Source organism: Bombus fervidus, chromosome 3 (genome assembly GCF_041682495.2).
Source record: "Bombus fervidus isolate BK054 chromosome 3, iyBomFerv1, whole genome shotgun sequence".
Classification (NCBI taxonomy): Eukaryota; Metazoa; Arthropoda; class Insecta; order Hymenoptera; family Apidae; genus Bombus; species Bombus fervidus.
This window is the reverse complement of record NC_091519.1, coordinates 6,848,808-6,875,317: the sequence shown is the minus strand read 5'-3', so window position 1 is coordinate 6,875,317 and position 26,510 is coordinate 6,848,808. Positions and strand designations below refer to the sequence as shown.

Below are 26,510 nucleotides of genomic sequence, written 5' to 3'. Positions count from 1 at the left end.
AATTGATTAACATAAAAAATTTCCATCACATTTAATAGTATAATATATTATCATGTAATATATCTTTTTTACAATATTAAATAATATCATGAATTAATTGTACATCTCTACATTTTGCTCTATTCCTTTGTGAAGCTATATTTTAATGTTTCATTCCAGAAAAATATGATTTTATGCATGCCCCTCTATAAGTATTAAACCACCTGATTTCATATAAGATGTTATAATTGATTTAAATTATGAAGGGAATGATTAGTATATTAGTGTACATATCCTACAATATTTTATCCAAAATTCGACTTAAATTCTTTTGCTAATCCATTATGTATAAAATCAAAATCCTGTATTGTATACGATTCAATTAAATTAAATTATTAAAGACCTACCAATTAAAGGACTCAGCGTTACAACGAATAAACCTTTAAATACCATAAACATCCCAAAGGCATTTGGCAGCTTGTTTAAAGGACAATATTCGGAAACGGTAAGGTTTAAATTTACCAAAGTGGCGCCACGTAAAAACCCTACTATCACGGCTGTTATTATCAAAAGTATTCCTTTAGATTGCGCTGCCATAACTGAAAAGTATAATAAACAGAAATTAGAAAAAATGAAGGACAATGTTAATACTTTTGATGGTAAATATCTATTCAAAATATGCATGTAGTTTCAGTAACAAGAAATTGCATAAAAAGAAAAATATACAAAGAAAGATTCTACTATAAGAAAATTATCTAAATACTAGAAGAACTATAAGAAAATTGAAAGACTCATAACAAAAAAGATCTTCGTTCACGTTTATTTTTCTATAGAAGAGCCAAGGGATACTCTAGTATCTTTAATTTTTACTTATTGTTAATGCATTTTAATTTTATTCATTATATTATATAATTCTTACGAGTGTATCTGAAATTGTACCACAAAACAATTATATCTAATTAAATCGTGTGGACCTCACGCCAAAGCTTCTTCTAGAATTGTGTAATTTTTATATGACAACGAATCAAGATATAGATCATTTTTTTTGTAATACCAATTCCACCATTCTGTGAGCTTATATAGCTTTTGATAAAAACGGTATGTGTTTCTGAAAAGTTAAAATATTTGAAGGAGTCATTTTTGATATGTATCCTTTAATTAGATTATTGGGTTTCACAGAACGAGTGATTTGTTATTTATTGCTTGTTACGCCACGAGGCTCTGCAGAGATCGTATTTCCAACCGTCGCTCGCGGTCCTCCAGCGTCGCAGATACATCCTCTTATCTGCCCGACGAAAAATATACATTGTATCGATGAGCGCATACTTGTCACCAAGCAACGAGTTCTGGAACCGTCGATCTCGGACCGTTATTTTATAAACGAAGAAGTCGGCCTGCATGATCATCGGCGCGTGCGGTGGCGTGATCCGAGCATATGGGGGGGTCGTCTCCCCGAAAGACAAAGAATCGAAATCTGTAACCGATCAGTCTCAATCGAACACTCTAACCGATCAGTCTCATTCGAAATCTGTAACCGAGGAGTCCATTTTCGTCGTCCGAACAGTCAATAAGTCTACCACGGTTCTACCTTCAAATCAATCCGTTTGTAAAGTCTAACTATCTCATCGAGAGATATCATCAATTCGGGTCACATTTTCTGTAACGCATAAGCTGTACTCATCGTCAAATACTTGTGACGCTCATAATATTGTGTAATCCATTGTTGAATATATACATCATATTAACCTGTTAACACAGTGTTAATTTCAATTAACCACCCCTGTTATCCTAACCGAAACACGGGGAACGACTACTTCGCGGCGTCGATTATACGAATCGTAGCGAGAATTTACGCCTCTCGCTGACGCGTTTTCCTCGCGACCGCGTCTCTCCGCGAACGGTCGTAACATTTGGTCCTTCGAGCCGGATTCAGTGGTAAGTGAAAAGTGCACACCAGTGACACCCACTACCATACAGTGCCACATGAATCCAACATAACCAGCAGCGGAAGCGTTACCACTCCAGCGAAGTCAGTAACGTCAAGGGGCCGTCACCTTGGAAGAGGCATAATTTGATGGTTGAAGACGCAACCATGCAGCCTCCCGCCGCAACTGGACGATCGTCAACATAACGATATTCAACAACTTCGATCGCACGACAAAACACGTCACTTTCGGGAAGAATCGCCTTCCTCACGAAACGTACGTCAACGACATTCCACTGCACAGGAACAAGCGAAACCTGCAGTCGGAACAACTTCAGTTTCACTACAACACGAGTGATCTTCGGGAAGAACGCCTTCCTCGCGAACATCACGATATCCCGCTGCACAGTGACGAGCGAGCATTGCAGCCGGAACAATTCTGCATCGGGAAACACCGATCACACATCACAAGTACCACCTTCGTTAACGAAGCATCTTCATCACAAAAAATGGCAAACGAAGCAAGAATCACCGCCTTGAAACAGGAGTACGACGATATATGCGAAGAATTCAAGGCCATATGGAGACTACTCGACCAATACGAACAGTCCGGGCAGCGCAACAAGGGCAGCTTAAAATTTTACCAAATACTGGTCGACGACAATTGGAAACAATTCAACATTGTCCTTAATAAATTGCTCGACATCGACGACAACGAACCTGAGGACTTATCGGATGTCTATTTAGACCTGATGGTACGATTGATCAGACTCAACAACATTGATTCTTCCTCAACGGATGTCTCCAACGCAGTGGCGAATCCAAAACTATCGGAATGCAACAGCATTACTTCCAGCAGTTACCAGAGACGTAAGAATAATCCAAATAATAACAGTAACAATGATCATACTCCGCCGATGGAGAATGTCGTATCGGATCTAGCACCGATTCCGTCGCATGACACGCGAAGTTCATTGCATGATACTCGCAGCGCGCCAGCACGCGACTTGGCGACGGCCAGGCTCGCGTCATCGTTGTCTGAACAATCTGATTCAACACTACCAAACGCCATGAATCAGACACCTTCTAACGTTCTCTGCTCATCGCCTGCATGCGACTCGACGACGACCAAGTTCGCGTCCTCATTATCCGAAAAATCTGATTCAACGATACCGATCGCCGTGAATCAGACAACTTCTAACGTCCGCTGCTCATCGCCAATACGCGACTTAACGACAAACAAGCTCGCGTCATCATTATCTGAACGATCTGATTCAACGCTACCAATCGCCTTGAATCAGACAACCTCGAACGTTCACTGCTCATCGCCTACACGCGACTCGACGACGACCAAGTTCGCGTCCTCATTATCCGAAAAATCTGATTCAACGCTACCAAACACCGTGAATCAGACAACTTCGAACTTTCACTGCTCATTGCCTACACGCGACTCGACGACGACCAAGTTCGCGTCCTCATTATCTGAAAAATCTGATTTAACGCTACCAAACGCCGTGAATCAGACAACTTCGAACGTTCGCTACTCACCGCTTACATACGACTTGACAACAAACAATTTCGTGTCATCATTATCTGAACAAGCTGATTCAACGCTACCAATCGTCTTGAATCAGACAACCTTTAACACGCGCAACTCTTCACCTACACGCGAATTGCGGACAACCTCTCACGATCCTCTGGACCGGAAAAAACTGAATCCCGTTCAGGACAACAGAGTTAATTTCGAATCAAAATCTACAGCAGGGGTTTCGAAATCCACGATAGGATTATCTAGGAGCATTTCCTCCTCAATCAGCATCTCAATATTCAGTCTGTCTTATAGCACGCTGCCTGTATCGCTTGAGAGCAGGAGTATCATATGGGGGAGTCATTCTTCTGGACATAACACGAAGATGCCACCTTCGCCATTTCCGAAAGGGGCCACATCTGCAAATTACCCGAAGCGGAATAATCATCACGTTGTCACCACCGTAACGAATTCCTCAAATGAGATTAGTTGTCAAATCACACCATCAGTTTTCAATACTTATCCGCTGAGCCCACAGATTGCTGCATCGGACAAGTCTCGGGAAAAAACCACGAAGATCTCACTGGAGTCGTCACCCCTGGCTCCAATAACGCCGACATATTCTCCAATGCCAAGGCAAGTCACAGTTACGACGTCCAGCGTCACGACGCCCAACGCTCATTCTCCGCCAAGAATCATCACCAAGAGAGCGCGATTCGGGCGGATCATCGGGGGGAGCCCAACCTCCCAATCAACTCCAAAACTCCGCATCGTGTTGGACGAATCAACATCAGGCAACACAAGAATTCCGTTCAACGACACCTCATGGGCAGAGGTGTTCCATGACACTTCCTGGGTCGAGGTACTACACGACACCTCCATGATCGAGACATTCCACGACACTTCATGGGCAGAGGTGCTCCATGATACTTCCTGGGCTGAGCTGCTGCATAACTCCTCCAGGATCGAAGCATTCAACGACACCTCATGGGTAGAGGTGTTCTACGACACTTCATGGGCAGAGGTGTTCCATGACACTTCCTGGGCAGAGGTGCTTCACAATACCTCCAGGATCAAGGCACAAAACGACACTTCCTGGGCCCAAAAACACAATCGCAAATTCCTAAAACGACGAGAACCACAGCAATCGAAACTACAAGGAGTTTCCGAACAGGACATAAACAACAAACTTGTCAAATCACTATAATTTAGTAGTTTTCAGATGTAATCCGTACTCTACGAAGGGAATCTCGCCCATTCATCAACCTCAGAATCATCTATTGCAAATCATTTACGTCAAAGAGCGAGAGGATCGCAACCACCGCAGAATCCAGGTATTCGTATCCAACTTATACGTCTTGCAGTTAAGGCAGTCCACATCGAGCTGGTCAACGATCTCATAAGCGAGGCCTTCGTCGCGTCTCTGGGAAGATTCATCGCTCATCGAAGGGTCAGTCTTTCTAGCCGGCCGATGGATCGAACGGCACTTCACACTCTCAACTCGCCTCACTTCAACGGATTGTGGAAGCTAGCAGCAATTCTTCAAACGACATCTCAGACGTGTCGTCATTAACAAGCTTCATACAATTAAAACGCGAAACACACTCCCTATCAGAATCAAAACCAACCCTCAACTCCAGACCGCCAACTTCGATATCTCCAGATCGAAACGATCTCTTAATCCTTACTCCCAGTCACCTCCTCATCGGAGACTAACAAGTTTGCGAGATTGAGTTTTCAGGGATACTCCAACCAACCTTCTCCAGCTAGCATCAAGAATATCCACACGAGCTGAACATACGAACCAAAGGGAGCAAGGGCAGTTACGGCATACTAGAAGACATCATCGTCCTCCTCATAGAAGACAACGTTCTCCCAATGCGATGACCATTGGGCAGAATCATCAAGGTCCAGCCCGGCGCAGACGACATCATACGGACGGCTACCGTACGAACGGCAACAAGCACACTGGATCGGAGCGTCAAGCGGATGGTACCACTACCGAGCAGATCGCCGACAGATGACTCCGAAACACCCAACAGCTACGAAGTCTAACAAGAGATCCACCTCACAGTATTACCCATAGTACTTGATCGGTACCCTCTCAACGGGGGGAGTATGTTACGCCACGAGGCTCTGCAGAGATCGTATTTCCAACCGTCGCTCGCGGTCCTCCAGCGTCGCAGATACATCCTCTTATCTGCCCGACGAAAAATATACATTGTATCGATGAGCGCATACTTGTCACCAAGCAACGAGTTCTGGAACCGTCGATCTCGGACCGTTATTTTATAAACGAAGAAGTCGGCCTGCATGATCATCGGCGCGTGCGGTGGCGTGATCCGAGCATATGGGGGGGTCGTCTCCCCGAAAGACAAAGAATCGAAATCTGTAACCGATCAGTCTCATTCGAAATCTGTAACCGAGGAGTCCATTTTCGTCGTCCGAACAGTCAATAAGTCTACCACGGTTCTACCTTCAAATCAATCCGTTTGTAAAGTCTAACTATCTCATCGAGAGATATCATCAATTCGGGTCACATTTTCTGTAACGCATAAGCTGTACTCATCGTCAAATACTTGTGACGCTCATAATATTGTGTAACCCATTGTTGAATATATACATCATATTAACCTGTTAACACAGTGTTAATTTCAATTAACCACCCCTGTTATCCTAACCGAAACACGGGGAACGACTACTTCGCGGCGTCGATTATACGAATCGTAGCGAGAATTTACGCCTCTCGCTGACGCGTTTTCCTCGCGACCGCGTCTCTCCGCGAACGGTCGTAACATTGCTTTAAGTCTGTTTGGAATTTGGAGTTGCCGTCAGTTTATGACTCGGACGATACATATCCCTTCTTTGGGAAGTCCGAATTGCTTACCTCCCCAAGCTGTAAAACCTTATGATGCAGACATCATTAAGAGGCTAAAAAGCACCTTAAGTGCCGATGGGTCAGGACACAGATAAACAGCTGGCAATACCAGACGATATACGCCCACGAAAGGACAATAAAGCATGGAAAACACGAGACGGGAAGTCAGGATGTACGAACGAGACGAAGAAGCTTCTGGCGGAGGGAGCAACATCTCCACGTCTCAACAAGATCGTATAACCGTCGTGATCAGAACATCAAACTCCTCGTGTATACTAAAAATGCAAATAAAGTACCAAATCATACTAAGACTCGATATATTCAATTTATCTCCAGCTTGAGTATTAACTCATTCAAGGTTCGCGATATCAACCGATCGGTTGAACCTGGCCGATCGCTATTTAGTTGAGAATTCGCATCAAAGTTAACGATAGATTATTGTTAGATTGATAATTTCTATGTATTTATGGAAAATTTAAATGTGCAAAATATATATATGTCGGAGATGGAAGGACAACGGGACCCCCCCGTTGGAATTACTCGGAAAACCTCAATACTGTAGCATTTACGAAATAACCCAAACACAGTTACTCGAAACTTGAGACAATGAGCTTGGGCTCGAGGCGACGACCGGTCGCCGAGCGTAGCCACGGTCACGGGATGAACGTTCCACCTAACAGAGATATGAAGTTACATAGCTTTCCTTTAAAGAATTGGCCGTACCGACACTTGACAATGAAACATTCCAGCGGCCCCGTGGCTCGCCACACACAGACCCCATTCTTTGGGTAAGATGATCGCCAGATACCGATGCATCATTCACAGTTTATGTTCAGATAGTCTGAGGAACCGTTACAAATCTTAGGATCTGGTTAACTAAAGTCCTTCAGACTGGCAAACAGTCTTTATTATATCAGCCCGTATATCTGTCACCTATTGCGGGAAGATACGGGAGATCTGCTTTCCTCACGCTAGGACGCTTCCCGCTAGGAACTCTCTCTCAAGAACGGCTAGCATCCTTTTCTAACCGCCAACATGGAGATTAACCAATTAACAGCAACGTCTATTTCCCTCACCCTGCGAGCAGAGGCTTTCTTCGACGAATCCGATGACCTCGTGCCCTTAGGCACACCCCATCATAGTTTTCCTCTGCAGCGTCGTCGCGACGGAAAGTCATTCCCTTTCTTACAGTCTCATTAGATACTTAGTGTGTTTTTACGATCGGTGAATAATCCACGTCTTAGCAAAGAGTTAATCAAGCGATCCTTGTATCACGAGGAGTAAGTCGAGTCCGACTTAGACTTTGAAGTAAAGTGGATCAGTTATCCCGTGGGCCGTGGATTCGCTATACCGACTCCACGATCATTGTCATCATCGTTCGGGTATCGAGGCCAGTGGTTCTCCTTGTATTTGCGACAATAAACGATATCATCGATTGTACAACGACGATGAGCGACCCAGGCGCAGATTCTTTACACACCCCAAACCCAAGTGCTAACGCCAACCCGACATCAGAAGTGGGATCGCCGCCGTTTGTAACGTTGGACCAGCTCATAGCCATCATGAATCAATCGAGAGGACAAAGGGTGAGCGTAGAACCGAAGGAAGTACCCTTACCAGAATTCAATCCCGAAAACGCAGGCGCCGATCCAGTCGTATGGTGCTTAACTGCCAGTTGGCTCATGGAGGAAAGGCCCATTAAAAGCGACGAATTATTTCTCACCGTAAGCCGTGCGCTGAAGGGCACTGCCTCGCAGTGGCTCATGCAGATACCGTTCGTCGCAGACTTCACTTGGGCAAGGTTTAAAGAACTTTTCCTTGCGCGTTTCGCTGGGAAAGAGACGGCAACCTCGGCGTTTATGAAGATGCTGGCCGAACCTCAGCTGGAGGGTGAATCTACGGGAGCTTATGGTATGCGTCTCCGCTCTCTCCTTGGAGCAAGGTGGGAACATTTGACAACAACTGAAATAGTCAACGCCGCCGTTCTTTATCACCTGAGTTTGCACGATGAGCGTGTCGAGAAGATAGCGCTTACAAGCGACGTCAAGACTCTGAACCAATTTGCGACGGAAATGAACGCTTTTCACTACGTGAAGAAGAGGCTGACACCTTCGTCAAGAACTTCATCGGCAGGCCCCGAAGCAAAACGACGGAAGCCGTCCGACCCCCGGATTAAGTGTCATTATTGCGGTGTCCCCGGGCATAAAATAGCGGAGTGCCGTACGAGGATGAAGACCGAGGGACAGGAGACTACACGACGCCCGGAGAAAAGCCGACCAGCTGTATCATCCAAGGTGTCCTGTTTCAAGTGCCGCGAGGAGGACCATATCGCGCCTAACTGCCCGTTACTGCGGAAAACAAACCGCGACTCTGATAACGAACGTCGAGTCAACTCCCGCGTGGTGGAGTCTCCAACGGGTAAATTAAGCCATCTGGGTGAGTCGTTTTCATTTTGTTTCGATTCTGGAGCCGAATGTTCGCTAATTAGAGAATCCATGGCTTCGAAATTTTCCGGCAAAAGAACGACCGATGTAGTGGTAATGCGAGGGATGGGAAACAATCGCATTAACTGCACATCGCAAGTTTTGTCCATAGTGCGCATCAACGATTTTGCGTTGGAGATAACTTTCCATATCCTCGATGACAGCTATCTAGAGTGCGACATCATGATAGGCCGCGAGATCCTAAGCCAGGGTTTTGACGTAGGTATTTCCCAAAATAGCCTCACTATTAGCAGGGCAAAGACCGTCAATAGTTGTAATAAAACCGTCGAAAACAAAATTGATATTAACGAACTCGACACCGAGGTGCTCGGCGAAGAGACCGATTGATTTCCATTCTCGAAGAATTTAAGAGTTCGTTTATTACGGGGTTCCCGCGTACACGCATAAAGACGGGACAGTTGAAAATACGTTTGATCGACCCTAACATCACCGTACAAAGAAGCCCCTATAGACTTAGCGAGGCGGAGCGAAGCATAGTACGTGAGCGAATAAGCGAATTAATTAGAGCAGAAATCATAAGGCCTAGTAACTCACCGTTTGCGAGCCCTATGTTACTCGTAAAGAAGAAGGACGGCTCGGATAGATTGTGCGTAGACTTCCGAGAGCTAAATAAAAATACGGTCGCGGATCGGCATCCCCTACCTCTTATAGCGGACCAAATCGCGAGATTGCAAAAGGTGAGATACTTCATTAGCCTGGACATGGCCAGCGGGTTCCATCAAATCCCCATTCATCCCAATTCTACAGAATATACAGCGTTTGTCACCCCTGACGGGCAATACGAGTATATAACGATGCCGTTCGGATTGAAAAATGCACCGTCCGTTTTCCAGAGGGCTATTCTCAATGCCTTGGGCGACCTCGCCTACTCGTACGTCGTTGTCTACCTGGATGACGTTCTAATTATCGCTGAATCGGTAGACCAAGCTCTAGAGAGATTGCACATCGTATTAAATACCCTCGTAAACGCCGGGTTCTCCTTCAATTTCTCGAAATGTTCTTTTCTTAAGACGTGGGTACTTTATCTCGGGTACGTAATTCATAACGGAGTTCACCCCAACCCGGGTAAAATAAGAGCTTTGAGTTCTTCACCTGCACCAACGACCTTCGCCCAACTTAGGCAGTTTATAGGTTTAGCTTCCTATTTTCGAAAATTCGTCCCTAAATTTTCACAGGTAATGAAACCATTGTATGCACTTACCTCCGGTAATAAAAATTTAACAAAAATTTAATTTGGACAGATAGACACGAAATTATAAGGCAAAAAATAATTTCCGTCCTGACTGATGAGCCGGTGTTAATAATATTCGACCCGAATTACCCGATAGAATTGCATACTGACGCTAGTTCGGATGGATATGGGACTATTTTAATGCATAAGATTGACGGCAAAAACCGGGTAATAGAGTATTATAGTAAGAAAACTAGTCCCGCGGAATCCAGGTATCATTCGTATGAACTAGAGACGCTGGCAGTTGTAAACGCCGTTAAACATTTTCGCCACTATCTACACGGACAGGAATTTCTCGTTGTCACCGATTGTAATTCGTTGAAGGCAGCCCGCAATAAAGTAAATCTGAGTGACAGGGTTTATAGGTGGTGGACTTACTTGCAAACTTCTACTTTCGACATTATGTACCGAGAAGGTAAACGAATGACCCACGTAGATTTCTTTTCGCGTAACCCTGTAGACCGTACCCCAACTAACAAAATCAAAGAAAAGGAAATTAATCTGGCCGAAATCTCAGAAGATTGGCTACTAGCGGAACAACGTCGCGACCACCAAATCTCTGAAATCGCTAACAAATTGCAAAACGACGAGCTCGCGGAAGACATTGCGAGTACATATGAACTACGATTCGGTACCCTCTACCGTAAAATACAAAGGAGAGGCAGAACCCTCTGCTCGCCCATCGTACCGAGAGGTTTTAGGTGGTCCGTTATTAATCACATACACTAGTCAATTATGCACTTAAGTTGGGATAAAACGCTCGAGAAATTGTACGAGTATTACTGGTTCGAAGGGATGGCGAAATATGTTCGCAAATTCGTAGAGAACTGTCATGCTTGTCAGATTTCTAAAGCGAATTCAGGTAAAGTACAAGTCGAATTACATCCCATACCTAAGACCAGCATACCTTGACATACAGTTCACATAGACATAACAGGCAAGCTGAGCGGCAAGAATGACTCGAAAGAATACGTCATTGTTTTACCTGGTGTTCGTACGATCGGTGGATAATCCACGTCTCAATAAAGAGTTAGTCAAGCGATCCTTGTATCGCGAGGAGTAAGTCGAGTCCAACTTAGACTTTGAAGCAAAGTATATCCGTTATCCCATGGACCGTGGATTCGTCATATCGAACCTAAGGTCATTGTCATTAGCGTCTAGTTACCGCGGTCACTTATCAATCTTGTAACATCTATACCTGTGTTAGTAAACGCTACCTCGATTGTGCGACAGCGACAAATAATCCAGGTGAAGATTCATTACACGCCCCTAATCCAAGTCCTAACGCCAACCCGACATATATATATAAAGAAGTATGCTAATCATTACCAATACCTACTACGTAATTTTATATAAATGTAATTTGTCAAAAGGCATGTTGCTATTCTTTCTGACTATTGAAAATATATCGATTTAATTATATTTGCTACTACTGCATTACTAATTATTGTTCTCATGCTTCCCGATATTGACACTGAGTTCCTTTGATATACAAAGTATTATTAATGGCAACGTATAAACTTTATATGCGTATAGAGTATTTGTATGTGGAAATAACATGGTAGATATAAATGCAAAGTACATACTAGATCGTCCAATTCCAACTTGAATACAAAAAACCCAGAAGATGGTTCTGTTCTTGAATCCCAATCTATCGAAAATGGTTGGTAGTAAAAGGCGGGCAAGAATGTCGGTGAATGCAGATATCGACAAACAAAAGGCAACTTCCGCTTTGCTCATTCCTGTCGACCAAGTTCCTTCGAAAAGTCTACCGATATCCTAAAAAATGGTGCACAGTGGAACGAAACCCGAAAAACGCGATAAACGATCGAAAAATTGATTCCAGCGTTTCACAGTTTTTTCTTTTTTAAACTCACTCTATTATTTAATTCATTTACTACTAAGATTAGGTATATTCATTATAATATTTTTCTGAAAGTCGTTTTATGAAACTTTTATGTTCATAATATCATTTTCTTTTATTTATTAATTTATTTATTTATGGTATATCACTTTATAGTCCTTAAAGTATAACATACATATATTAGATATGTAGTATGTTGTACTCGCAACACATGATGCCGTTAGATTAATAATGTTTTATTAGAAATTCTATAATCAAGTTTTTGACCATTTGTCGCGTTTTTTCGTGTTTCCCTCCACCGTGTACCGTAGCTAGGATGTTAGATGAACCATAAACGTTTTCCTACTGTGTTATATATTGCAATATTATTGTTACTACTTTTATCAATACAATATTTCTAGTCTTTATATTAAATATTTAATATATCTATTATTTTATTTTCCTAAACTTATTTGTACAAAAATTAAATATTTAAACGAATTCGATATTGAAACATTTTATATAAATTTCAATAGTTTTTAATAACATCCTCTGCTACGGTACCAATCTTACTTAAGTTCGTTTTTAAAGAATTACTTACGTATGCTAGTTAAAAAAAATGGTGTCATTAGTTTGAAGTTCGATTCAGCAACATAATATAAACTCAAGCCAATAACTATGTTTAGATAGATGCCATCTTTAAGTAAGTCTAAATCAAAGGTTTCCTTTATCTTCCTAAGGTATTCATTTTGAGACTTCTTTTTTATCTTCTCTGTTTTATTATACTCCAGCATGTTATTTTCGCAGTCACTTGTATCACATTTAACCTCCTTCGCCATTTCATTGGTTTTTACTTGTAATAACATGTCACTTCTAGTTGAATTATTTCTATGCTGTTATAAATAATAATTGTCCATTAATTTCTTTTTCTTTTTTTGCCTAAGTCATCGATATTTATCAAATGAGAATATTATTCAGGATCATAATACAAATTTACGAATGATAAGACCAGATGTTATTAGAAATTAAACGTAATCCGTTTCAACAAATTTCCACTAAAATAGGAAGTTTTTCGCCCCATTTGTTTATTTCAATGAACACTGAATGAAAGGTATGGTCAATTTGCTAGGAGAATGGCACATTTCAAAAATTGTCAATCTTAAGATACCTGCAAGAATTAATTCTAAAAGTGATTTATTTCTCAAAATGAGAGTGTCATTATCTTGCTTAATAAAATTATACGTATTTAACAAAAAGGATGTTACAACTGGAAAATTATTTTCACTCTTTTTTTTTAAATAATAAACAATGTATATAATACAGGAACAATATAACTGCAGACCTTTACGATTTAAAGATTATTATCTGAATTCTAAAAGTAAACAAATTTTTTCATTGCTAAATTGCCAATATTAATATTAGATAATATATTAACTTCATATATTGCCCCTTTAGGGCTCATTGATTTTTAGAAAAATGTGTGAAAAAGAAATGCTTTACGTATTTTTAACCAAACTTAATATTACGGAAGTATGATATTAAAATATTAACAATTTAATGTAAGAATGCAATAAACAAGACAAATAAAGATAATATACAATAATAAAAATTTACCTTTCGTAGTTGTGTCACTCTTCTAGCAGATCGATGATACATAAGGTGGTCTTTATTTTTCCAATATCATTTAAATATAATTTTATCGTTTTCTTTATAAAAAAAACCAATAATTCAATTAACAAAGTTTTTCTAACAATAAGACGAAATATGTGTATATGCCGTCACTCTAGTTCTTAATTGTTTTTTTCCATTAGTTTGTAAACTGGGAATACTGAGTTTAAAGTTTATGAAGTTTAATATTATTGCCTGGAGTTAGAATTGAATATTTGTTAACTTCTAAATAGAATTTTCATGATTCATATTTTCATAAATTTGTACCCTTTGTACCAATGAAGTATACGTGGATTGAATTTTTCTTTGAAAAATGGAATTTGAACAGAAGTTATAATAGAATTAAATTAGAATAACAATGAGTTAGAACTAACGTGGAGTTAGAATTCATTAATAATTGAGTCATCTTGGTATGAGTCAATCTTAGATGACACGGATCCTTAACTTTGATGGATTAACTGTGTAAAATGGTAAGAGTAAATGCCTGACGATGGTTTCTAGATAAATGATTAAATGTATATTTATTTCCACTTAAAGTATAGCGAACCCACCATATCTTTACTGTACGAACAATGACAAATGATACTTCATATTCGCATAACTAGTCGATGATAGTGAAATATTAATTCAATATTCAGTTATCATTGGATAATAAAAATTTGAAGTTTTATATTTGTTTCTAAATCTATGAAGCTAATGTTGTTGGATTGCTAAAATTTCTCTGATAAAAAGAAATTTAAATACAATTTTCCTCAATCATCCAATTATTCGATAATTTATATTGTTTCTTATTTCGTACTTTAAATTTCGTACTTTAAATGGTAATCGCTGCAATTTAGAAACAGAAATTAAGGAAGTAATAAATAGTATCAACAAGGAAGTAATTCATATTAATAAACTGGACATTCGTGTTTCAATTTATGATAATATTTGGTTGCACACGTTAAAAATATTACATAGAGTAAAAAATATTTATGACAACAAGGGAGTATTATTAGAAGCTATTACATCAGTCATTTTGATTGCCATAAGATGATATAAAGTATAAAAAAATTTAACACAATGAAAAAACGATAACTGACCAATTGTCAAAATTATAACAAACTCTCAAGAAAAAAATTAAACAGTTACTAAACAAATGATATTATATTACTTATTAATAAATATGATATATTTCACTTTCCAACATTTTGAGATGAAATGGAAAAATACAACGCTACTTTAAAATGATTTAATAATTAATTATCGTTAACATGTAATTAAACAATTATAAAAATTTTCTCAAGAATTATTTTATAAAGCAAATATTATTAACACGTTCGTCGTCACGTCGCACATATCTATGCGACGGGTATACTACCGTGAGGGGTCCCGTCACCAAATAATGGTGACGCTCTTCTTGCTCGAGTTAATTAATTAAATATACGATATTATATATAGGATATACAACATAAAAATATTAAAAACACATTATATCATACTTTTTATTAATTTATATTCTGAATAATATATTACATTATCCTATATCGTATGGTATTCGTTAAAACATTCCAAACACATTTGGGGTGATTTTGGGCACTTCGAAAAATAGTTAGACTCCGTTATCACTACTCTCCTCACTTTCAAATATATTTTCACGCTGTTTACTGAACATTTTGACGATGAAAAAATCACTGATGTACGTCTTACAAATATGCTTCTCGACTAAATAAAAGATCTGAGATATCTGCCATGAGATCCCTTGGAATACTCTAGCTGGATAGCTTATCGCTTCCTCCATTTCAGAAATAAATAATCTTTCCTTTATAATGAATCGAGGGGGATAAACAATGAATCGAAGGCGATAAACGATGAATTCCTGTTTATCGCTCTATTTACGTTCTGCGTACCGGCGATTGGATTTGGGCCCCGTAGGAAACTTAGCCGAATCACGCTGGGCGACGAACGTGTTAAAAGAATAAAAAAATAGTAATTCAAATTGGCGTAGAACAAAATACTATTTAAACGAAATTTAAATATAATTTAATAAATAAATAGTAAATAAATAATAATAAATAGTAAATAAGTTTAAATATAACTTATTTCTGTTTGCAGAAAGACTCATCGGTAATAATTTCATAGAAATGTTATATAGAGTACAAAGGTGACTTTGATGAATTATTTATTCAGCACTAAAACTCCTTTAGAGCCATTGTCAAATAATCTGTTCTTTTTTTTTCATTCAATCTTCGTATAATCACTTCGTATCTTCGTAAAATCACTCGAAATACAAAACGGTGAATTGAAAAATATAATAGGATCAAAAAATAAAAATGACACGCGAAATTCTACTTCAGGTAAATGATTTCATGTGAACCTATTTTGTGAATGCTTATTATAGTGTTATTATAGTAATCAAACAGATTGATATCTCTAAATCTTTTTGATCTAATCTAATTTAGCCTAATAAATTTCTAAGTTTCCCAAAACTTTAAGGTATTTTTGAAAGAAGAAAACTTTCATACTTTAAAAGAAAGAATCGGAATTTTGCAATTCCGATTTATTTTATAGTGCAAAACTTCCTGTTTTTATATGTACATATTTACATCATAAATCACGTTGAATTTTCAATGAGATCTAACATAATATTAGATTTCAATAGTAATATAATCTTACCTTTGTATCGGCATTTGTACTTTTAATTTCAGGTTCAAATGGACGTAATAAACAAGCGCCAATAGTGGAATGCAACGCCCATCCTCCAACCACTAACATCGTTCCACGAAATCCATATGAATTCAAAAGAAGATGAATTAACTATAAGAGGAGAAAGAAACCATCGATGAATATAATTTTTATAATTATCTGAATCATACATCTATTGAAACCATTCTTATAAAAGATAACTTATCGCATTACGTATTTAGGAAGATTACAGAAAAGTTTGTAGGGATATATCGTATTTCAAATCTGGCTAAAACTATTATGTAATATCAAATATGGTATAAAGAAAATATATTAAAAATGTTAAATAATATTAGCAAATATTGCTATACTTCTTATGAATTAATGCTGATACCCACATAAAAACAAAACGTAACAATTAAAAACAAAAATATCTCGTACCTGAGGTACTATCATCATGGCCAAAGTTGTTCCAGCCATAGAAAAGCCAACAGCTTGTCCTCTTCTTTTCTCAAAAAATGTATTTAACGCCACGAACGCTGATGCGATGGCCAATCCAGTTCCTAAGCCTGTCATAAGTATATGAAAATAAATTAAGTAAATATAGTAATACTTAACAACAAATGAACATAACGAGATGTATTTGTTCATCATTTGTTATGAATAAAAACATTGATTATCATTCTTTATAAATAATTGTATTAAAATGTTAGATAGATTGACTTTAAAAGATTTAAATGTTTAAAACGTTTAAAAAGTTATTAACTACATTAAAGGAGAAATTGTTTATAATATACATATATCAAATACGAATAAAATTTCTAGAAGAAATACTAGAATCTAATTATAAACGATCTTTAAGAAAAAATTAAATTTATATGGAATTAAAATTGGAAAAACAGTCGTAGAATTTGTAAAAAAGAAAAAAAAATGAACTTTTGATTTGCAAATGCATATAAATGTTAGTACAATTGTTATATAATAATAATGTTAGTACAATGATTCTTGAAATTGGAAGACTGATTTTTCGTTCGAAAATAAGGCATATTACAGAAATATTATTTATACAGGCAATGGTAATATAATATAATATTATATTATATATATTATTAATTATATATTATATGGAAATAGTTCATGAAACAGTAAGGTATTATAAGTGTATAAAATGAAAGTAGGTCATTCCATTGATATTCCTCATATGGTTCAAATAAGAAAAACTAAGGATAAAGTAGAAAAGGTAAACAGTTGTGTTAATTAATGTACAGAAACTGAACAGAATGGATGTGGTCACCAAACTGGGAAAAAATAAATAGCATCGAGTTTTAAAGCAAATTGCCATAAGTCACGTTTGAAAACATTTAAGATAATATTTTGACAAAGATGAAGAAGCAAAATGTATGCCAAAACTGTCGCTTCCTTTGTAAAAAGATATATTATTCTTTATTTATTATCATTGTCTATAATCTAAAATTACAATTACGGCAGAAACATACTAGAAACAAATCGATGAAGTACATATAGAATTAATAATAAAACAACTTTTATTTAATAAACAAATAGAAATCAACTAGAATTTTGAAATCTTGCTCAAACTTACATTATTTTAAAATAAAGGAATTGTAAAAGTAGTAATAGAAAAATATTTTAATTTTAGAATTATAATTTTTAGAAAGTCAGGAGAATGAAATTAATTGATTGTTGGAAAGTCTGCACATAATAAAATAAAAATCATTTTTATGAAATATATGATGTTTTGAAGAAACTACGTGACATTGAAGTTTTATCTGAAAAACAACGATGTTTCATATGCATTAACCTTATGTAAATGGTTACACATACGTATGTACACAAGAGACCAATTCAGAAAGATGTATATAATGTAAATATGAAATTTACGTGAAAAACATGTAATTAGCATATTAGAATCGAAAGGCTTATTTTGTTTTCCTACCTCCTAAAATACTATAAGTGCAAACAATATGGAACATGCTATTAGCTCTCGACGTCAATATCAGCCCAGTACTGCTTAAAACAGATCCAAAGAAAGCCACTTGTCGATAAGAATACTTTTTCAATAACGGTCCTATTAAGAGACCTAAATTATAATCAAACGAAAAAGAATTACAATGAAATAAATTAAATTTATTATGGTAAATTTGTTTTAAAGAAAAAGTCATTGCATTTACGTACAGGAATATCTAAAACTAATAATAAAATATAATTGTTTTATTTATCAACATACGGTATAATTAAATATCAGAAATCACTATAATGACAATTATTTATGAATTATTAATGAAAAAATTTATCTTTTCTAATGTAGAAAATAACACTATATATATTTTATAATTATTCGTAATTACAAAACAACAATTGGCGTTTTATGTAAACAAATTATATTTTATTTAGATTTATTTGCGTATTTCCTTAATACCTGAGAAATTAACAATAGCATCAAGAATGCTCATTATGAATGACGCTCCTGTGGAGTCAATCTCAAGTTCTATAAACAGGTCGTGGAAAAGGAGTCCAAACGAGGGATCCAAAGATCTTAAAGAAAGCTGAAAACCAAATTTGTAAAATTATGTATTACATATTTTCTGTGTTAAGATAATTACCATAAAAGCGTCATTTTAGTTTTGTAGATTTGAATAAAAATGTACATGTAAATATTCATTACGTTGAATAACTATGAATTACCTATGCATATTGGGAGTTTTTTTTATACATTTTCAGTACCACTAGTGCATGCGCACATTTATTAATATTTTTAGAGTGATTTGGCGCGATTATATTATGTAACAAATATATTTTAATGGAGAAAAATAAATATTCAAAATAAAAAGAATAATTTTTTTACTATTATTATAGTTATACTTCAAAAAATTGAGATTTCTAATTAATTTATTTATTCAAATTTGTGCGATAACTTTTACGCTATTATTGAAGTGTACTCATTCTTAACTAGAAAGCTGGAAAAATACAACATCGTATAATATTCAAATCATATTTGCAAATGAAATTCGATCATATTGTTGATACAGATGTCTTTAAAATAAGTAGACAGCCAAATATACAGCAGCTCTCAAAGGTATTCGAATAGTTACTACAGAACCACTATTGTGATTAGAATAGTAAAATTTGAAATCAATTCGCAAATGTATATAAAAATTGCAAGACATTTATGACACACACACACACACACACACACACACACACACACACACACACACACACACACACACACACACGCACGCACGCATGCACGCACGCACGCACGCACGCACGCACGCACGCACGCGCACACACATATATATTTAGTGGAAGATTGATGCACTGTGTAAATAGTAATTTTAAGTATACAATTAGTGCTACAAATGATGTCATTACATGTTGTAGTTTATTAATATAGTAAATAACTGACTATACAAGTATTTCGGTCACTTTTGTGAAATATATGCTTCTAATTAAATATTTTGCAACTTTTACATATTTTCCATATATGTATTATCAGATTCATTTCAAATTTTTCTAATATAATCACAACAGTCGTGTCTCATTATAGTTTTAATGACATTTCAAGATGTTTTGCGTAACATATGTATGTATACATAAATAGCTTTTAGAAATGTTCGAATATTTCCATGACTTATGGTAAATACATAGTTTTAAATAACTAGTACATATTAATTAATAATTAAATATTTAGTACATACATAATATATGTATATTAACAACATAGTATACAATAGTTACTAATGTATCTTCATATAATACTAAAGACAGTACCATGTAACATTAATGCAACAAAATTGCACGAAGTTACCCAGGGCTGGCGTGATCTTTTGAGAGGCCTGAATACACATTCAAATCCTACACTTAAATTTTACAAGGGGCAAAAAATTCAATGGAAGTAAAAAATCTGCAATCGTGTATGATTTTTGCAAAAAAACTATTGACGTAGTCTAATTTCTCTAAAAAGTACATTTCTCTGAAAGCGCCTGAATTTTTTTATCTAAAGTAGTTTCCAGGATATGAGCACTTTATGAAGTTTCACTGAACCTTTATGATTTTTCTCACTCCTTTAAACTGAATCAACGTTACTAAAGAAATATGTTGCATCTGTTAATGGTATCATCATTCTGTAAAAAGTTAATCAAAATCGATGTTTTTTAATTGGGTAATTTTCGTAGACCGCGGGGCCGGATTCCGACGAGCGCATTGAACCTGCCATGCGCCGATCTTGAAGTTACCTATCAATGAGATTTGTGAAACTAAAAGCACAAAAGTGACAAGTTGATTTGTTTGCGTTACTTATTATAATCACATAAACTGTGACCTCATTAGCGACTACTTTGACTTACACAGCACACAGTTGCTGTGTAAATTATACATTGTGGTATTCGCGTACAAAAGCTCTAGTACTCTGGGGTACATGGATATCTGTTTTTTGGCACTACTAGTCTAACATCTTAACGCGTACTCGCAGAGCAATAATGATTTTTGGTACAATCGCAAGACATGCCAGATTTACAGGTTAAGGTGGGTCTCGAACCACCAGAGATCGGGCTAAGATAAATACATATAACCACGAATAAATCGATTTCTAGAGATGCCGGCTGAGAAAACAAATCGATTTGATAATAAAGATATAATGATACCAGAATTATCAGATATAAGAATATAGAAAAAATAGATTATTAAGACTTCAAACATATATACATATATATATTATAGTGTGTATATATATATATACAATTAAAAAGGAAAATTCATGCACAGTGGCTTACAAATATATTTATGTATAGTGTGCATATTTATGTTCATAAATACATATATAGTAAATTTTTATTAATATATTATGTAATATTCTTATGTAATGCCTTATGATATGAATATATTATGTAACATAACATATTTTGAAATTTCATTCGCGGTGTAATGAGACACAACAATTATACATAGTGATAAAAACGAATATGAAAATGTATATAACATGTATGCATACAACAACTTATACAAACATACATTTCGTAAAGATCGTCAAAATATTTAAACAGTTAATTATGGTAATAACTCATAATATGTACTGAGAATATCTTTAGCATCAATTATATATTTAAGGCCATCGTGTATGCTATACACTAATTTTTCACTAAATGGAAATATACATTTACAACAAATACTTCGTAATTTCCACATACATTTTCAAATTTCTTTTATATTTTTATATTTTATCGATATAATCACGATAATTGTGTTTCATTACAATACAGGTAAAGTGTCAAAAAGTTTTGTAGAACACGCATAATATATCTATAGAAATCTTTGATAATGAAACACAAGGAACAATTATAAGCAAATATTGTTACCGTGATGAGACTACTGCCAAGGCAAACGAGCCATGCCCAACCGCCATCGAGCCCTTTCTTCTTCTTGTCACCAGAATTCATCGCGTTTGGTTCCAACTATTTTCCCACATATGAACTAGTTACATACATAAACTGTCAGGAATCTAACCGATATCGTGCAATACGTGTAGTAAAATGAGCTTGTTGCGATCGTACGTTGATTATTCCATGTCCCAGAATAGTTTAGTCACCGCCTCGTTATTCACTGCTCAATGATCCGACACGTAGCCTGGTAGGCCGGCTCGGTGTTTCTATCACTTCTTGCTTTGATTAAGTAGTGGCAAGTCACTGCAATGCCATCTCGAACCGATTCGTTTCACGTTTGCCCCTCTTTGTTCTATGAGCCCATGGAAAAATACGAGTTACATCCTTTTGTAGGATTTATAACAAGAAAAGAATTTCACATGAAACGGTATTAATATGGATTGGTGTCTCGTGCGATTCAAGGAATGAAAAATATTGCTAGTCTGTAGCTATCATTACTTATGTGGAGAGCAAATCTTTTTATAGGTACATTCTTCAAGAATGCATTCGCAATACTAATGTTATTTCTTCAATTGCTTAATCTATGTAAATTTTTATTATTTCATGTTATTTACTTTTTATTTTATTATTATTTTATTATATTTTGTAAATGTAAGTAAAAGAAGTGTGAAGTGATGTATAGATTTAAAGTAAATATAAAGCAAAGGTGAGAATAAATTATTTGTAAAAGCGTAGCACATAATTTATTAGAAATACGGTATTATCTTTCGTGTTAATTACTATATTTAATTTAAGAAAATATTTCTCAAATGCAACCGTTATTTTCAAGAACTATTTGTAAGAACCATTAAGCATGTTCTCTTTATTTTTCTGTATTCATAAATAAATGTAATGAAATATTAATAGACGTAATAACCAGACTGCGAATTTTTATGCATTTACAGAAAATTTGAAAATACAAAAATGCACGATACATATCTAAAATATAATAAATAAAAATGTTCGATAACGTATTATGCATACTTAAAGTATTGAATGACACCTTTTATTTCTTTCGCTATGACTATATCATTCATAACAATATGATTAATTAATTGTCTATTTGTTCAACTATACAAATAATCACATATTCGCTTCATGAGAATATATATAATAGTTATGTTATGATCGGTAATGATCCATTCAATTGTAAAGTTCATTACTACAATTATACTCCTTCGTGTACACATTCATTTCTTTGTAACTTTCATTTACTTTACCTTTCAAGTCACATTCTATACTGTACACATGTGTACAAGTGCAAATAAGACATTTTCTTGCTACACAGCAAGTTATTATAAGATAATTATAACTTGTGGTACTTACATTTTATACTATAATTGCTATCAAAACAATCATGGAAATTTCAGTCTAATAAATATAATTACGTGTTACTTAAGTTGGACATTGTGCTCCTTCGCGGAAAAGTACTAGACAGCACACAGAAAATAACACCTTTATTTCTTCTTAGACGAATTGAACTGAATTTATACATATTTTCTATAGACAAAATTTAACATATCATATTTTGAATTTAAATTTCGATCATGCGTAACAGTTCAGGTTTTATATCTCTTATAAAACTCCATTGATCACAGGTGTTCCAAAAATGAACTTTGAAAGTGAATTGGGAACACGACAAATAAAAGGGTTAGATCTCTTATCTATAGTGATTGGCTGTTTAAATATCTGAAATATACTATGTGCAGTTATAACTAAGTTACATACATCAGCATAATTTCTAAGCAACACGAGAGAAATGAACGTCGTTATAAAAACGCATAGATTCATTGGAACGTTAATGCACACGACGTTGATTGTTAATATGTAAATGCGCAGAGTTCTCTATCTCAATTTCCGTTTCATTTACATTTTATATTTTTCATATTCGTTTCCCGTCAATTTGACGGCAATTTCAAGACGACAGAAGAAGAAAAACAACGAATGATTTTTAATATCGTAAACAATTAAGCGAGAACAATAATGATAAAGGTTTTTTAAGTAACTTTGAAGTATTTTGAAAGAGACACAGTATTCCTCCAATGACACGTAACCGCAGGAAATCGATCGCGAAAGATAAAATGGATATCCAGAGGATTTCAAGCGTAGAATGGTTATACTATTAATAGAAAGTTCAAGCCCGAAACATAAGTATATTTGAATGTGTAAAGTAAAAAATAAATTATAGGTGAAATTTTTAAGTATATATTTATAATCTCCTAATTTCTAACAATAAGATTAAAGAACTAGCATCAAACTGATGTTATCAAAATTTGAAGAAAACGTAATATTATCTACAGCAATAACACAATTATTGTACATAATACAAATTATTTGTTATAAACACGAATTATCTGAGAGTAGAAATTACAAATATACTCGTAATACGCATATCACGTTATTTAATTGCACCATCTTTAATGCATATGCAAATTGACAATATATAATGTGCATTCATTAGTGATAATTTTGATGTATCTTTAAGATTAACATTTTATAAACGTTAATTTTAAATTGTACCAATATAATACTGATAATTATCCTACCTAGTTCTGATAGCTTTAAAAATATGCTGATATTTCAAAATTACCACACTATATCTTTATCCAAAATTTTCATTGAAGAATGATCGAATGTTTCTAAACATAAAATGCGCTTACAATAAAATTTGTCGTATTAATATCATTCGTTTATTACAAAAATTATTACTTATATATAATATTAATATACGTTATGAATTAACTTACTATATTACTTATGTATTTTAAAATTATAGCTTTATCCTATAGCTTTAATACACAACTTTTTCATTTTTTACCATCCACACAATTAAAGCTTTCAATGTGTTAATTGAACAATAAAACCAGGCAGTATGTTAAAAAAAAAAAAACGAAACAAAAATAAAAGTAATCACATAATGTATCCATTTTGTTAATTAACATTTCTGAATCCAATATTTTCGTTAATCTTTGTGTTTAATTAATATAAAATAAGAAATAATTATAGGTAAACAAATGACATCTATTAAAATGGAAAGTTCCAACCTGATCATTATGTTTAATATGATAAATGTTGAATGATATTAACAAATACTGGAAGAATAAAATAGACTCAATAAGGTAATTACTATTGTAATTTCCGTAATTAATGAAAGATTTACTTCATAAATATTATCAAAAATTTGTTAAATAATATTAAAAGGTTTTTAATTATTTCCTATGAAAAATATGTAAGTTAAGAAAAGGTGTTTTGAATATGATGAATTATCTTTTTTTCAATATTCAATGTACCCTTCGTACAATAATAGTCGAGATTGAATGTACGAAAATGTTAAATAGATTCTCTGGAATTTTTTGATCTCTAAAAAATATTAAAACTTTTCAATTCTTAATATAATTATGCGTCAAGAACTTAAATATAATTTTTTTATCTTTTGGCAATAATATCTCCTATAAGCAAAATTAATATCAAACGAATGTCAACGTAAATAATACAAGAATATGATGCTTCCCCTTCTCTTAATTTACTTTATAAAATGATCTTAAAATTAGAAATTTATTTCTTTATGTCTCTTATTTAAGCTTACTCTATTCTCATTATCTTACAAAATTCAAGATCGTTTTAAAAGGACCATATTTCTCTTAATGTATTGTGTAAATTATGCCAGTTTACGTCACATCGAATTAACGTTGATTCAACGAATTAATTCAGTGAATCTCTGAGGGCCAAATATTACGTAAAATAATAATCCAAGAAAATGTGCAAATTCTACACCGTATTAAACACATATCCGCAATTTTATTGTAATATTTTCACTATTATAACGTAATATGAAATGAATTGTCCAAAAAACATAAATTAAGCTAAATGAAAACGCATACTTACAACGACAATTCAGAATATAGAACAGATGTATATCGATAAGCATATTCGGATTCAAAAGTTCGTGCTTCCATTAAAAATATAACCAGAGTCGTACGAAAGAAGCAGTTCGTCCTATTGTCCATATTTCACCACAGAATTGCATATTTTTCGCATACGAATCTCGTCTTCCCGTTTTACGGATCGCGTTCACTATGAATGGTCATGAACAGATGCCATCCAGAATGGTGAACATCGGATATCGGGTACTGAAATGTCTTCGTAACGTCACACACGTCTTTTCCACTGTTATGTTTATCGTAGTTAGCGAATAAAGTGGAGGATCGTTCGACAACGAAAGCCCGAAGCGGAGCAGAGACAAGAGATTACCGATATCTCGTTATTCTCGTTTGACCACGATCACTGCTGTCTTGCGTTCGTTTCGTTGCGTTTCGCGGCTAGTGTGCTGGCGATCGGTCGATTCAACCTTGGTTTTCCCGAGTGTCACTTCTTCGTTGTTCTCCGTTTCCCGAATCGCAGCCGATTTTTATTATACTCGGTCTCGGAACTGACTGTCTCGTTGCATCGTGCACACCTCGTTCTATTACGTGAACTTCGTGCAAGTGCGACACTATGCGCGCGTGGTGAGATCGATTTTCGCAGCATTACCGGCAGAATGTGCATTGACGTTGACAAAGCTTTACGTTCGAACATCCGCGTCAATGCCGCCGCGCGTTATTGTTTCATTTTGCATTTAATAGAAACACGCTTCTCCTAGCGGTCATTTACACACCAAGGAATTTAAATCAAAAACTGAATCGATTCAGGCTAAAATGAAGATACACATACATTGCTCGGAACTGTGATAACAATGACGGATTGATTACTAATGATCCTTCTTCTTCATAATCATGAATCATTACTTTCTTCCGCTTCCTTTCTAACTTTTTTCGTTCTCTCGAACGAGAAGAAGTTAAGTGAAGAAACGGACG

General features: G+C 35.4%; 1 protein-coding gene across 3 annotated transcripts; it reads right to left on the bottom strand.

Moving 5' to 3' along the window:
* Positions 1-32: 32 nt before the first annotated feature.
* On the bottom strand, positions 33-26,286 carry LOC139985286 (monocarboxylate transporter 2-like). Of its 3 annotated transcripts, XR_011799379.1 has the most exons (10): positions 25,543-26,286; positions 21,595-21,970; positions 18,657-18,783; positions 18,174-18,317; positions 16,661-16,788; positions 16,211-16,351; positions 12,489-12,780; positions 11,631-11,786; positions 6,319-6,584; positions 502-578 (listed from the first exon to the last, which is right to left on the bottom strand). XR_011799379.1 is itself a non-coding variant. In XM_071999623.1 (9 exons), the coding sequence occupies exons 2-9, from the start codon at positions 21,673-21,675 to the stop codon at positions 367-369; spliced, it is 1,281 nt and encodes a 426-aa protein (XP_071855724.1). In that variant the 5' UTR covers positions 21,676-21,970; positions 25,543-26,286; the 3' UTR covers positions 33-366. The 3 variants fall into 3 exon arrangements, 2 of the variants coding, with proteins under 2 accessions (XP_071855724.1, XP_071855727.1); XM_071999623.1 differs by lacking the exon at positions 6,319-6,584 and having other exon boundaries at positions 33-578; XM_071999626.1 differs by lacking the exons at positions 502-578; positions 6,319-6,584 and having other exon boundaries at positions 11,681-11,823.
* Positions 26,287-26,510: the final 224 nt, after the last annotated feature.

Coding starts and splice junctions, on each gene's coding strand:
- LOC139985286 (XM_071999623.1), bottom strand. CDS start 21,675: ATGAATTCTGGTGACAAGAAGAAGAAAGGGCTCGATGGCGGTTGGGCA. Junction 12,781..16,210: donor GTACAAATGCCGATACAAAG/GTAAGATTATAT, acceptor TATTTATAACAG/CATAGAAATAATTCAACTAG. Junction 579..11,630: donor AGTTGGAATTGGACGATCTA/GTATGTACTTTG, acceptor TATACTTTTCAG/TTATGGCAGCGCAATCTAAA.